Genomic DNA, 13,215 nt, shown 5'->3' with positions numbered 1-13,215 from the left:
TTTCAGCGAAAGCACCACAAACGATTATGTTAGGTCACCACCAACTCACAGAAAAATTCAGACATTTTTCCAGCCAAAGAGAGGAGTCACAAAAAGCACAAATAGAAAAAAAGCACAAATCACTAACCTTTGATGATCTTCATCAGATGACACTCATTGTTCGATTAAGTTCATATTTATATCCAAAAACCTCAGTTTACATTGGCGCCATGTTCAGAAATGCCTCCAAAATATCCGGAGAAATTGCAGAGAGTCATGTCAAATAACAGAAATACTCATCATAAACTTTGATGAAAGATACATGTTTTACATAGAATTAAAGATACACTTGTTCTTAATGCAACTGCTGTGTCAGATTCCAAAAAGCTTTACGGCAAAACACAATATTCAATAATCTGAAAACAGCGTTCAGCCACAAAAGCAAGCCATACAGTTACCCGCCAAATTGTGCAGTCAACAAAACTCATAAAAAGCATTATATATCTTCACTTACCTTTGCTGATCTTTGTCGGAATGCACTCCCAGGACTCCCACAAGAAATGTTCCTTTGGTTCGGTAATGTCCATCATTTATGTCCAAATAGCTATTTTTGTTAGTGTGTTTGGTAAACAAATCCAACGTCAGGAAGCGCGTTCACTAAAAGCTGACGAAATGTCCAAAAGTTCAGTAACAGTCAGTAGAAACATGTCAAACGATGTATTGAATCAATCTTTAGAATGTTTTTAACATAAATCTTGAATAACGTTCCAACAGGAGAATTACATTGACTTCAGATGAGCGATGGAAAAGAGCTCCCTCTCATGTGAACGCGCATGGTGAAAGCATGGTCAGGTCATGGCAGACCTGACTAATTCCCCTCTCATTCGGCCCCCCTTCACAGTAGAGGCATCAGACAAGGTTCTAGAGACTGTTGACATCTAGTGGAAGCCGTAGGAAGTGCAAACTCATCCATATCTCGCTGTGATTTCAATAGGATCTTGGTTGAAAATCAACCAGCCTCAGAATTCCCACTTCCCGTTTTGATTTTTTCTCAGGTATTTGCTTGCAATATGAGTTCTGTTATACTCACAGACATAATTCAAACAGTTTTAGAAACTTCAGAGTGTTTTCTATCCAATACTAATAATAATATGCATATATTAGCAACTATGACTGAGGAGCAGGCCGTTTACTCTGGGCACCTCTGTGCACCTTTCATCCAAGCTACTCAATACTGCCCCTGCAACCATAAGAAGTTTTAAGCCTTAGCCCCACCCATCTCTTTAAGGGTTGTTTTGAGTGTTCTGTCCTAACAACAGCAGTCAAGCACCCAAGCTAACTGGCTAACTGTGGCTAGCTTACAACCTACTTTTTTGCCACAAAATAGATAGCCAGAGCGAATTTACCAGCTACGTCTATCAACAGTTGTTGCAGTGACATCCTGAACATTGTATTGAAATGGATACTTGCATAGTGGAGTCTTTTGTTAAGACTTGTAGCTAGCTAGCTAAACAATGAACAATAATCCCAACTCATGACGTTTCTATCCTGCATGAATCTATAGGTAGCTAACCAATCAGGTTCAATGTTAGCTAGCTAACATTAGGCTAGTGTTTAGAGTGTTAGGCCAGTAACCAAAAGGTTGCTGGATCAAAGCCCGAGCTGACAAGGTAAAAATCTGTCGTTCTGCCCCTGTTCCCCGGGCTCCGAAGATGTGGATGTCGCTTATTGCAGCCCCCCACACCATTCTGATTCAGAGGGGTTGGGTTAAATGCGGAATACACATTTCAGTTGAATGCATTCAGTTGTACAACTGACTAGGTATCCCCCTTTCCTATAACAAGCAAAGCAAATGGCTTTGAAATATGAACAATACACAGATCATACACATAACGTTAGCTAGCTAGCTAACAGTACACTTGAAATGAAAACGACTTTGACAAAATTTCAAATGTGTAATATCTGAAAATGTACCTAGCTAGACTGTCTTACGTACATGGATGGACCCTTCTCCTTCTCTTTCACAGATGCAATGGTTGCCCCTAGTTAGAAGATGTAATCCGGAGACAGGTGTTTTCTCCATCTCATTAGCTATCATACTCTAATAGATGGGTTCTTTTGACCATCTTAATTTTTTTTTTTTATTGGCCAGTCTGAGATATGGCTTTTTCTTTGGAACTCTGCCTAGAAGGCCAGCATCCCGGAGTCGCCTCTTAGCTGTTGACGTTGAGACGGGTATTTTGCGGGTACTATTTAATGAAGCTGCCAGTTGAGGACTTGTGACGTGCCATTGGAACACAGGAGTGATGGTTGCTGATAATGGGCCTCTGTACGCCTATGTAGATATTCTATTAAAAATAAGCCGTTTCCAGCTACAATAGTAATTTACAAAATTAGCAATGTCTACACTGCATTTCTGATCAATTTGATGTTATTTCAATGGACTTTTGTTGTTGAAGACAAGGCAATTTCTATGTGACCCCAAACTTTTGAACGGTAGTGTATGTGTTATCCTGACTATCCTACCGATCCTTGACTTTGGCGATGTAATTTACAAAATAGCTTCCAACACTCTACTCAGCAAATTGGATGCAGTCTATCACAGTGCCATTCGTTTTGTCACCAAAGCCTCATATACTACCCACCACCCCGACCTGTATGCTCTCGTTGGCTGGCCCTCGCTTCATATTTGTCACCAAACCCACAGGCTCCAGGTCATCTATAGGTCTATGCTAGGTAAAGCCTCGCCTTATCTCAGCTCACTGGTCACCATAGCAGCACCCACCAATAGGAAAAGCGCGCCAGCGGGTACATTTCACTGATCACCTCCAAAGCCAATTTCTCTTTTGACCACCTTTCCTTCCAGTTCACCCCCTGCTATATTGTGGATAAAGAGTTACCTGTCTAACAGAACACAGAGGGTGTTCTTTAATGGAAACCTCACAAAAATAATCCAGGTAGAATCTTGAATTCCCCAGGACAGCTGTCTAGGCCCCTTACATTTTTCAATCTTTACTAACGAAATGCCAATGGCTTTGAGTAAAGCCAGTGTGTCTATGTATGCGGATGACACATTAGCTACTACAGCGACTGAAATGAGTGGCAAGGAATAAGTTAGCCCTAAATATTTCTAACTAAAAGCATTGTATTTGGGACAAATCATTCACTAAACCCTAAACTTCAACTATATCATGTAATGAATTATTTGGAAATTGAGCAAGTTGAGGTGACTAAACTGCTTGGAGTAACCCTGGATTGTAAATTGTCATGGTCAAAACATATTGATACAACAGTAGCTAAGATGGGGAGAAGTCTGTCCAAAATAAAGCGCTGCTCTACCTTCTTAACAGCACTATCAACAAGACAGGTCCTACAGGCGCTAGTTTTGTCGCACCTGGACTACTGTTCAGTCGTGTTGTCAGGTGCCACAAAAAGGGACTTAGGAAAATTGCAATTGGATCAGAACAGGGCAGCATGGCTGGCCCTTGGATGTACACCGAGAGTTAACATTGTATTCACTCCTTGTATTTATGAGAGGTATTGACATGTTGAATGCTGGCGCACAGCTCGGACACCCATGCATACCCCACAAGACATGCCACAAGAGGTCTCTTCACAGTCCCCAAGTCCAGAAGAGACTATGGGAGGCACATAGAGCCATGACTACATGGAACTCTATTCCAAATCAAATCAATTCAAATTGTATTAGTCACATGCGCCAAATACAACAGGTGTAGACCTTACAGTGAAATGCTTACTTATGAGCCCCTAACCAACAATGCAGTTTCAAAAAAATATGGATAAAAGTAACAAGTAATTAAAGAGCAGCAGTAAAATAACAATAGCGAGACTATATACAGGGGACCGATACAGAGTAAATTTGCTGGGGCACCGTTTAGTTGAGATAGTATATACATGTAGGTAGAGTTATTAAAGTGACTATGCATAGATGACAACAGAGAGTAGCAGTGGTGTAAAGGGGGGTGGGCAATGCAAATAGTCTGGGTAGCCATTTGACTAGATGGTAGCAGAGAGAACAGTCTATGACTTGGGTGGCTGGAGTCATTGACAATTTTTAGTGCCTTCCTCTGACACCGCCTGGTATAGAGGTCCTGGATGCCAGGAAGCTTGGCCCCAGTGATGTACTGGGCCGTACGCACTACCCTCTGTAGTGCCTTGCGGTCGGAGGCCGAGCAGTTGCCATACCAGGCAGTGATGCAACCAATCAGGATGGTCTCGATAGTGCAGCTGTAGAACCTTTTGAGGATCTGAGGACCCATGCCAAATCTTTTCAGTCTCCTGAGGGGGAATAGGTTTTTGCCGTGCCCTCTTCACGACTGTCTTGGTGTGTTTGGACCATGATAGTTTGTTGGTGATGTGGACAACAAGGAACTTGAAGCTCTCAACCGGCTCCACTGCAGCCCCATCGTTGACAGTGGGGGCGTGCTCGGTCCTATTTTTCCTGTGGTCCACAATCATCTCCTTTGTCTTGATCACGTTGAGGGAGAGGTTGTTGTCCTGGCACCACACGGCCAGGTCTCTGACTTCCTCCCTGTAGGCTCTCATCTTGTTGGTGATCAGGCCTACCGCTGTTTTGTCATCGGCAAATTGAATTATGGTGTTGGAGTCGTGCCTGGCCGTGCAGTCATGAGTAAACAGGGAGTACAAGAGGGGACTGAGCACGCACCCAAGGGGCCCCTGTGTTGAGGATCAGTGAGGCGGATGTGTTGTTACCTACCCTTACCACCTGGGGGCTGCCCGTCAGGAGGTCCAGGATCCAGTTGCAGAGGGAGGTGTTTTAATCCCAGGGTCCTTAGCTTATTGATGAGCTTTGAGGGCACTATGGTGTTGAACGCTGAACAGTATTCTCACATAGGTGTTCCTTTTGTCCAGGTGGGAAAGGGAAGTGTGGAGTGCAATAGAGATTGCATCATCTGTGGATCTGTTGGGGCAGTATGCAAAATGCAGTGGGTCTAGGGTTTCTGGGATGATGGTGTTGATGTGACCAGCCTTTAAAAGCATTTCATGGCTACAGATGTGAGTGCTAAGGGTCGGTAGTCATTTAGTAACTGGTGCAAGCAGCAAAATTAGATTGAAAAAACAGATCAAAATACAACTTATAGAACAGACTGTGAAGAAACACAAACACAGACACACGCTTACACAATAACACACGCACTATACACACACGTACACATGGATTTTGTATTGTATTTTGTATTGTGGTATTGGTGGAGTAGGGGCCTGAGGGCAAAGTGTGTTGTGAAATCTGTGATTGTATTGTAATGTTTTTTAAAAATTGTATAACTGCCTTAATTTTGCTGGACGACCAGGAAGAGTAGCTACTGCCAACCGCTAATGGGGATCCATAATAAATACAAAGCGTGTGTGTGTGTGTGTGTGTCAGAACCAAGATGTTTTGAACATGAGACTACTGCACCTGTTATTCCTCTTCTGTTCCCATGCTGGAGTCCAGGGCTTGATTAAAACCTGTTACAATGGTGCCAACATTTTGTGGCTGATCTTCCAGCGGACAAGTGTCTGAATGTGTCAAAGACCTGACTGGACCCAGCACCGCACAGTATGGCTCGTTTATGTTGTGTCTGAGGAACATGTAACTTGGTTCCAGAAGAAAGCCACTCAACTTCTTTAGGTCGGGGGCTTTCATCAAGGTAAGCGTTTATTGGTGTAACATCCCCCTATTGCACAGCACATATACGTCTTGGATATCAATCATTCAAAGTTGGCCTTAATGGGAGTGACCACATAATTCTATAAGAGTGACCTTAGTAAAGTATTTGTCATCGTCACTAGTTAACAAAAAGTCATAATTATGGCAAAACCCTGCACATATCCACAATTGATCTTCTTATAATGAGATTTTAAACCTAACCCCAACTAATGAAGAGCCAAGTTGGCTGGAAGTGTCTGCGAACAAGATGAGGTGTAATGTGACTGGCATGACTTGACTTTAGAGAGAGTATGCCATCCTTCAGCACAACGTCACCCGTTATCAGGATTTAACACAGATCAAAAACCTTTTCACACTTTTACAGTGTTTGTTTCATCACTCGTTGTACAAAATGACACAAAACACAGGTACACTTAATGTTTACTGCACTGGGCCTTTAACAAAGCAGCCCATAACAATGAAATAAAAACACAGAACCCAGGGGATATTTTTCAGCTAAGCTGATTTTCTTTTTTATTCAAATGAAAACATCACTTGACAATGGAGTGCAGTAAGTAATACGTTCTCAATATACAGCATTATATACAGTACCAGTCAAACGTTTGGACACACCTACTCATTCAAGGGTTTTCTGTATTTTTACTATTTTCTACATTTGTAGAATAATAGTGAAGACATCAAAACTATGAAGTAACATATGGAATCATGTAGTAGCCAAAAAAGTTAAAGAAATCTAAATATATTTTATATTCTTCAAAGCAGCCACCCTTTACCTTGACAGCTTTGCACACTCTTGGCACTCGGAAAAGCATTCCAGGTGAAGCTTGTTACAACAGTCTTGAAGGAGTTCCCACATATGCTGAGCACTTGCTGACTGCTTTTCCTTCACTCTGCGGTCCAACTCATCCCAAACCTTCTCAATTGGGTTGAGGTCGGTTGATTGTGGAGGCCAGGTCATCTGATGCAGCACTCAATCACTCTCCTTCTTTGTCAAATAGCCCTTACACAGTCTGGAGGTGTGTTGAGTCATTGTTGAAAAACAAATGATAGTTCCACTAAGCGCAAACCAGATGGGATGGCGTATCGCTGCAGAATGCTGCGGTAGCCATGCTGGTTAAGTGTGCCTTGAATTCTAAATAAATCATAGACAGTGTCACCAGCAAAGCACCTCCACACCTCCTCCTTCATGCTTCACAGTGGGAACCACACACACGGAGATCATCCGTTCACCTACTCTGTGTCTCACAAAGACTCATCAGACCAAAGGACAGATTTCCACCGGTCTAATGTCCATTGCTCGTGTTTCTTGGCCCAAGCAAGTCTCTTCTTATTATTGGTGTCCTTTGGTAGTGGTTTGTTTGCAGCAATTTGACCATGAAGGCCTGATTCACGCAGTCTCCTCTGAACAGTTGATGTTGAGATGTGTATGTTACTTGAACTCTGAAGCAGGTAACTCTGGGTCTTCCTTTCCTGTGGCGGTCCTCTTGAGAGCCAGTTTCATCATAGCTCTTGATGGTTTTTGCGACTGCACAATTTTCCGCATTGACTGACCTTCATGTCTTAAAGCAATGATAGACCGTCGTTTGTCTTTGCTTATTTGAGTTGTTCTTGCCATAATATGGACTTGGTCTTTTACCAAATAGGGCTATCTACTGTATACCACCCCCTACCTTGTCACAACTGATTGGCTCAAACGCATTAAGTAGGAAAAAAATTCCACAAATTAACTTTTAACAAGGCACACCTGTTAATTGAAATGCATTCCAGGTGTCTACCTCATGAAGCTGGTTGAGAGAATACCAAGAGTGTGCAAAGCTGTCATGAAGGCAAAGGGTGGCTACTTTGAAGAATCTCAAATAACAAATATATAATTTTGATTTATTTAACACTTTTTTGGTTACTACATGATTCCATGTGTGTTATTTCATAGTTTTGATGTATTCACTATTATTCTACAATGTAGAAAATTGTCAAATAAAGAAAAACCCTTGAATGAGTAGGTGTGTCCAAACTTTTGACTGGTACCGTATATGTATGAGGAGAGCGAGAGACCAATCGGAGCCAGATCGTCTTTGTCCCTATTGGTTAAACTCCCACCCTCACTATAGGAAAACCTTTCATCACTCTCAGCTTTTACACACTCTGTCAAACCCAGTTGAATGGAGCTACAGAACCGTTGCGTTCAGATTCAAGCTACAAACAGATCATTTTAAAGGAGTGCTTACAATCCTTGTTTGTTCCTTTTGATTTAAAAAATTTAAATAAGAGCATGTTTGTGATTATTTACATTTTTTATGGGTTTTAGGATGGAAAGTACACTTACAGTAGATATTACCTTTTGATCAACCCACAATAGTGTTCAATGCTCTAAACCACAGCAGGTTGGTGGCACCCTTAATTGGGGAGGACTGGCTCGTGGTAATTGCTGGAGTGGAATAGGTGGAATGGTATCCCATTCCATTTTCTCCGTTCCAGACATTATTATGATTCATCCTCCCCTCAGCAGCGTCCACTGCTCTAAACCCAACCTGCTTCTCAAGGCCACTTCATACTCACAATACCGGCAGGTTTTTAACCTGGGCTGGGTTCCGATTCTCTACCCTTCTCCAGAAGTGTGCACTCGTTCACCCCCCATTCATTTAAAAGCATTGGATTGGTGCAAGCACGGCTGGAGAGTTTCCACCAACATATTCCTCACACCAGTCCATCCTTCTAAATCCATGAGGGGGAGTGAATGGGCGCACACTTCGGGAGAAGGGTAGAGAATTGGAAATGTAGCCCCAGTGTCTCACAAGTAGACTATATACTGCACAAAATCATTATCATCCTCATCTCACTGTTCACGTTGTAGGGTAATGCTCTAAATGACATACACACAATTGAAATGTTATACTGGAGATCTGTTGTCTGAGTTTATGCCTCAGGATATTTGAGTTTTGAAGTCTGAACCAAACCCCTTCAAATTCCTAACTCACAGCCCAATACGCTTCCCCAATGAGGTTATCTAACATATAACCAACTCTATAGACCCAGTGTGTTTGGTTCTGAGCCTGGGCAACTCACAAGTGTATCACAGCATATGAGGGAAAAGAGAAGAGACTCTCCCAAGTAGTAACAAAAATGAAAAAAAAAGTCTATAAATACAGTATAGTCATTTAACAACTTTCAAAGAAGTGGATCAGCAGCACGGTAAAGCCACCCCCCCCCAAAAAAACTCCACAGATCCCCTTCAATATTAAGGCACCAGATATCCTGTTGATGGTTTGTTCATATAAGTGTTTGTTTGTATGTTTGTTGTTGTTTGGAGTCTGGAGAGCAGTCTGATATCACGGGGTGAGCTCATTCTAGTGTGGGGGCTCTGACTTTGGGGGTTAGGGGGCACCTTCCCCCAGGGGAATTTTTCAGGTGTACTCAGACTTGCGAATATAGTTGGAGGGGATGTAGCCTCGCCTGCCCCCCGCCTCACCGAGCCACCACTCGCTGTTGCCGTTCATGTCCTCGAACTCCAGGATGCGGACACGCTGATTGGCCGAGATGCTCAGCTCGTTAGCACAGCGGGCAGTGAATGAGTAGATGGCATAGTAAATCTAGAATGAAAAAATGATTAGATTGTCTTCTGTTAACAGTGTCTGAACAAAGGAATAATGTAAAATTATAATATTGCATTCAAGATGATTTCAAACAATTATTTTTTGAGGAATAGTTGAATACCTATTCCAACATAATAAATACACAACATAACTATTTATCAAATGACTGATTTATCTACAAACTCTTTAACACATTCCTCTAATAACATACTTTATTTTGCAGTCCTATTGTAGGCTAGTCATACCTGATGCCCATCGAGCTCTGACTCGAGCTCAGGTTTGGGCTCCGCCTCTGGTTCAATGAACTCATCCCTTGAGTATGGGGACCTCCTCTGACCACCACCATCTCCATTCCGTTGGTACGAGCCAAGGGCCGCCTCAGTTGGGCCAGATCTCCGAGAAAGACCCAAACGGTTGTTTCTGTGCGAAGAACAAGATTCTGTCTCCGAAGAGTCAGACAGCTCCTTGTGATTGGTTGGTGTTGTTTTACTGGAGTCGAACGAGTCCCTGTGATTAGAGGACTGTCGGTAGGTGGGGTCTGTAATGTCTCTGTGATTGGGGGAGTTTCGGAGCGCTGGGTCCAACAGGTCCCGGTGATTGGAGGGATTTCTGGGGGAGTCTGCAGGATTGCGGTTTGGCGAGGGAGTGTCTCGGTGGGTTCTGCGGGAGAGGGTGGGGTCCTGGGTTAGGTCAAGGTTGGGGCGGGGTGAGGAGTGGCTTGTGTGAGGGGCAGTGGAGAAGCTGACGGCGGACGTTTCCTGGTTGAAGGTCAGCGTGCTGTTACTGTTCTGGCGGGAGAACACAGGGGATGAGCCACCATAGCCTGACTCATTGGAGGACTGGCTCTCAATGGAGACATCCGATTGGCTCCTGCGTTGGTTGTAGGGTTTCAGGAAGGAGCTGTACACAAAGCCCTTGGAGGCTGCAGAGAGAAAAAATATGAATGAATCACTGATCAGCAATCATGCCAATGAAGATTTGCAGGATCGTATTAATTTTCACACTATACGACACTAATCAATGAGTTCTACTACCACCAACCAACTTCAGTGTAAACAAAAATAACAAGTTACACTTTATTTTGCAGTCCGCAGTCAAGGGTTTTGGGATCGAAACAAGCACGTACAATCAAATAAGTACGCACAACTATCTATTGTTACCACATGATTTCTCTAGAGTACGTACAGCCCCATTATTTCCCAACCAATATTGTCCATCTCAATAGCTCTGCTTCTTGTGTAGCACCCCATACCTACCCCCGTTATCGATGAGCCAGCGGTTGTTGCTGCCCATGGGGTCCTGCTGTTTGATGACGCCCACAACGTCTCCCACTAATATGGACACGTCCAACTCCTGGGCCGCGTTAAAGTTCCTTTCCGCCTGGAAGAGTTTCTCCGGGCCATACCGGGCCAACAGTCCCGCTCTCTGCTCAGCTGTCTGCAGGAGGTAGTTAGGCTAAGATATGAAGAGAGAAACAGACATTCAACACCATTAGTATATCATTATACTACTAGTCTTGTGGGTGGAACTGGCATCTAGGTAAGCAGAAACACTCACCGGTCCCTGCAACTGCTTCTTGGAGGTCTGTTTCTCCAGGGTCTTCTTGTCAAGAGGCTTGCGTGTGGAGGGTGGCAGGCTCTCTTGGCAGAAGCTGAAGCGCTGTAGAAGCTGGAGGACTCTACCATACTCCTCTTGGAACAATGATATCAGGTTCCCCTCATTGCCCCCAATGCATGATAACTGGAGCAAGAGAGAAACAAGAGAGAGAAAAAAGCAATAGACACTAGTTACTAAAGCCAGCAGTAACCCTTGTGTGCCAGTAAGACATTAACTAGAAATGAATGCAGATCCCATTCACTCAGCTGGGAGCAAGATCATTTATGCCAATAATGCATAGATGTGATACTATAATACCTCCAGCACTCTGCATTCCAAAGTTGAATTCTGAATATCAAGAATACAAAAAATATATATTGTATGTCGCAGTTCTCAATAGTTCCTGTATTGTCCATGCCTGTGGTGTCCAACATGTCCTGTCCTAAATTTGATTTGGAATAATCCCCATATGACATGCAGGGTTCAGGTCCCAACATAATGTCACCCTCTAGCGCGCGCGCACACACGCGCGCGCGCACGCACGCACGCACGCACGCACGCACGCACGCACGCACGCACGCACGCACGCACGCACGCACGCACGCACGCACGCACGCACGCACGCACGCACGCACGCACGCACGCACGCACGCACGCACGCACGCACGCACGCACGCACGCACGCACGCACGCACGCACGCACGCACGCACGCACGCACGCACGCACGCACGCACGCACGCACGCACGCACGCACGCACGCACGCACGCACGCACGCACGCACGCACGCACGCACGCACGCACGCACGCACGCACGCACGCACGCACGCACGCACGCACGCACGCACGCACGCACGCACGCACGCACGCACGCACGCACGCACGCACGCACGCACACACACACACACACACACACACACACACACACACTTACCTGTAGCAAAGGCTGCAGCTGGCCGAGCGTTAGCTTTGTAAAATCTCTCTGGGCCTGTGCAAAGGCTCTCACACAGCCAGTAAACAGGTCTTCAGCGGCACGATGAAACTTGGGCAGCTCGTCCAACAGCTGGGCATTGAGCGCCTCGTAGTTGTTGCGTGCCGCTTGCAGCTCCTCCTGGACGCGGCGGTCTTTGAGGCGCTCAGCGCGCTCCTTGCAGTTGTCGTAGTCCAGCAGCTTGTCAAAGCGCTTCTGAATGAGCTTGTGGGGCCCGGCAAACATGAGCAGAAGCTGGGTGAGAGGGAAGATGACCAAGGCTTCCGCTCGCTCCTTCTGCTTACACACATACACGCACGCGTACACACACACACACACACCACACAAACGGGAAAGGGAAGAACCTTTTAGTTTGTTTTCTATATTGGGACATGCTTCATAACGGTCTTATGATTAGAACAAAATTGGATGTCAACACTCACAAAGTGGGGGAACTGCTGGTCGCTAATGGAACGGTGGGCTCTCTGGAATTGTTCAGGGTCCAGCTGGCTCCGGTCTGTGTAGATGTCACAGAAACTGATAGCAGCCAGCACCTTCACTGAGGCCGATTCCTATTGGACAACACACACGCCAGTCAACACATGGGCCAGCCAATGACATTTTTTTTATTTAATTTTTTAAATTTTTTTTACCTTTATTTAACTAGGCAAGTCAGTTAAGAACAAATTCTTATTTTCAATGACGGCCTAGGAACAGTGGGTTAACTGCCTGTTCAGGGGCAGAACGACAGATTTGTACCTTGTCAGCTCAGGGATTTGAACTTGCAACCTTCCAGTTACTAGTCCAACGCTCTAACCACTAGGCTACCCTGCCGCCCCGACCAATTCACTTGTACGTGAATGAAGGAATTTGAAGTGTGATTCTACATACTCTAGTGTGACTGTATGTAGTAGGATATGACTATTTACCCGAATATGCTGCAGGTACAGAGAGATGTCCCTGATGAAGGACTTGATGAGTCTCTCCTGGAGTCGGAACCTCTTCTCTGCCTCATCAAACGCCTCATCTTTGATCTGAAGAGAAGGAGGTGGAGAACCAACAGCAACAACAGATTTCACCACCAGTCCGAATTCAAATAGGAGTGCAACGGGAAGGGAAGACTTACGCGCCACTTCTATTTTTACACCCAATCAATCTAGTCATGGACAAATGTACTGTGACCATGGAGGTCACCTTTGGTCAACCTGTAGCCATACCTGGGGGGAGATCCCGGTGAGATGTTTGAGGTGGCTGCTCACGCGGTTGGACTTCTTAATGATGGAGTGCATGCTCAGCTTGGAGATCTTGTCAATGAGGGTGTCCTCGTCCCCTTTCCTGTACTTGAGCACTGTGGACAGGAGGGGGACACATGAGTTAAAAACCGTTGCT

The 13,215-nt window shown here is 44.9% G+C and overlaps 2 protein-coding genes across 3 annotated transcripts in view; both read right to left on the bottom strand.

Annotated features, from left to right (window-relative positions):
• LOC129860409 (uncharacterized) overlaps nucleotides 1–13,215 on the bottom strand; it is a 269,201-nt gene that overhangs the window by 46,915 nt on the left and 209,071 nt on the right. The gene's annotated exons all lie outside the window — the stretch shown is intronic.
• dnmbp (dynamin binding protein) overlaps nucleotides 6,157–13,215 on the bottom strand; it is a 114,209-nt gene continuing 107,150 nt past the window's right edge. For both annotated transcript variants that reach the window (XM_055930784.1, XM_055930785.1), the window contains 8 exons: nucleotides 13,044–13,174; nucleotides 12,756–12,860; nucleotides 12,270–12,398; nucleotides 11,791–12,123; nucleotides 10,819–11,001; nucleotides 10,518–10,716; nucleotides 9,507–10,183; nucleotides 6,157–9,258 (listed from right to left, as the gene is read on the bottom strand). In XM_055930784.1, the coding sequence (XP_055786759.1) occupies nucleotides 9,073–9,258; nucleotides 9,507–10,183; nucleotides 10,518–10,716; nucleotides 10,819–11,001; nucleotides 11,791–12,123; nucleotides 12,270–12,398; nucleotides 12,756–12,860; nucleotides 13,044–13,174 (1,943 nt within the window). In that variant the 3' untranslated portion in view covers nucleotides 6,157–9,072. The remainder of the gene's footprint in view (nucleotides 9,259–9,506; nucleotides 10,184–10,517; nucleotides 10,717–10,818; nucleotides 11,002–11,790; nucleotides 12,124–12,269; nucleotides 12,399–12,755; nucleotides 12,861–13,043; nucleotides 13,175–13,215) is intronic.

This window comes from Salvelinus fontinalis, chromosome 8 (genome assembly GCF_029448725.1).
Source record: "Salvelinus fontinalis isolate EN_2023a chromosome 8, ASM2944872v1, whole genome shotgun sequence".
NCBI classification, from domain to species: Eukaryota; Metazoa; Chordata; class Actinopteri; order Salmoniformes; family Salmonidae; genus Salvelinus; species Salvelinus fontinalis.
The sequence above is the reverse complement of the archived record's forward strand: the minus strand, read 5'-3'. Positions and strand labels throughout refer to the sequence as shown.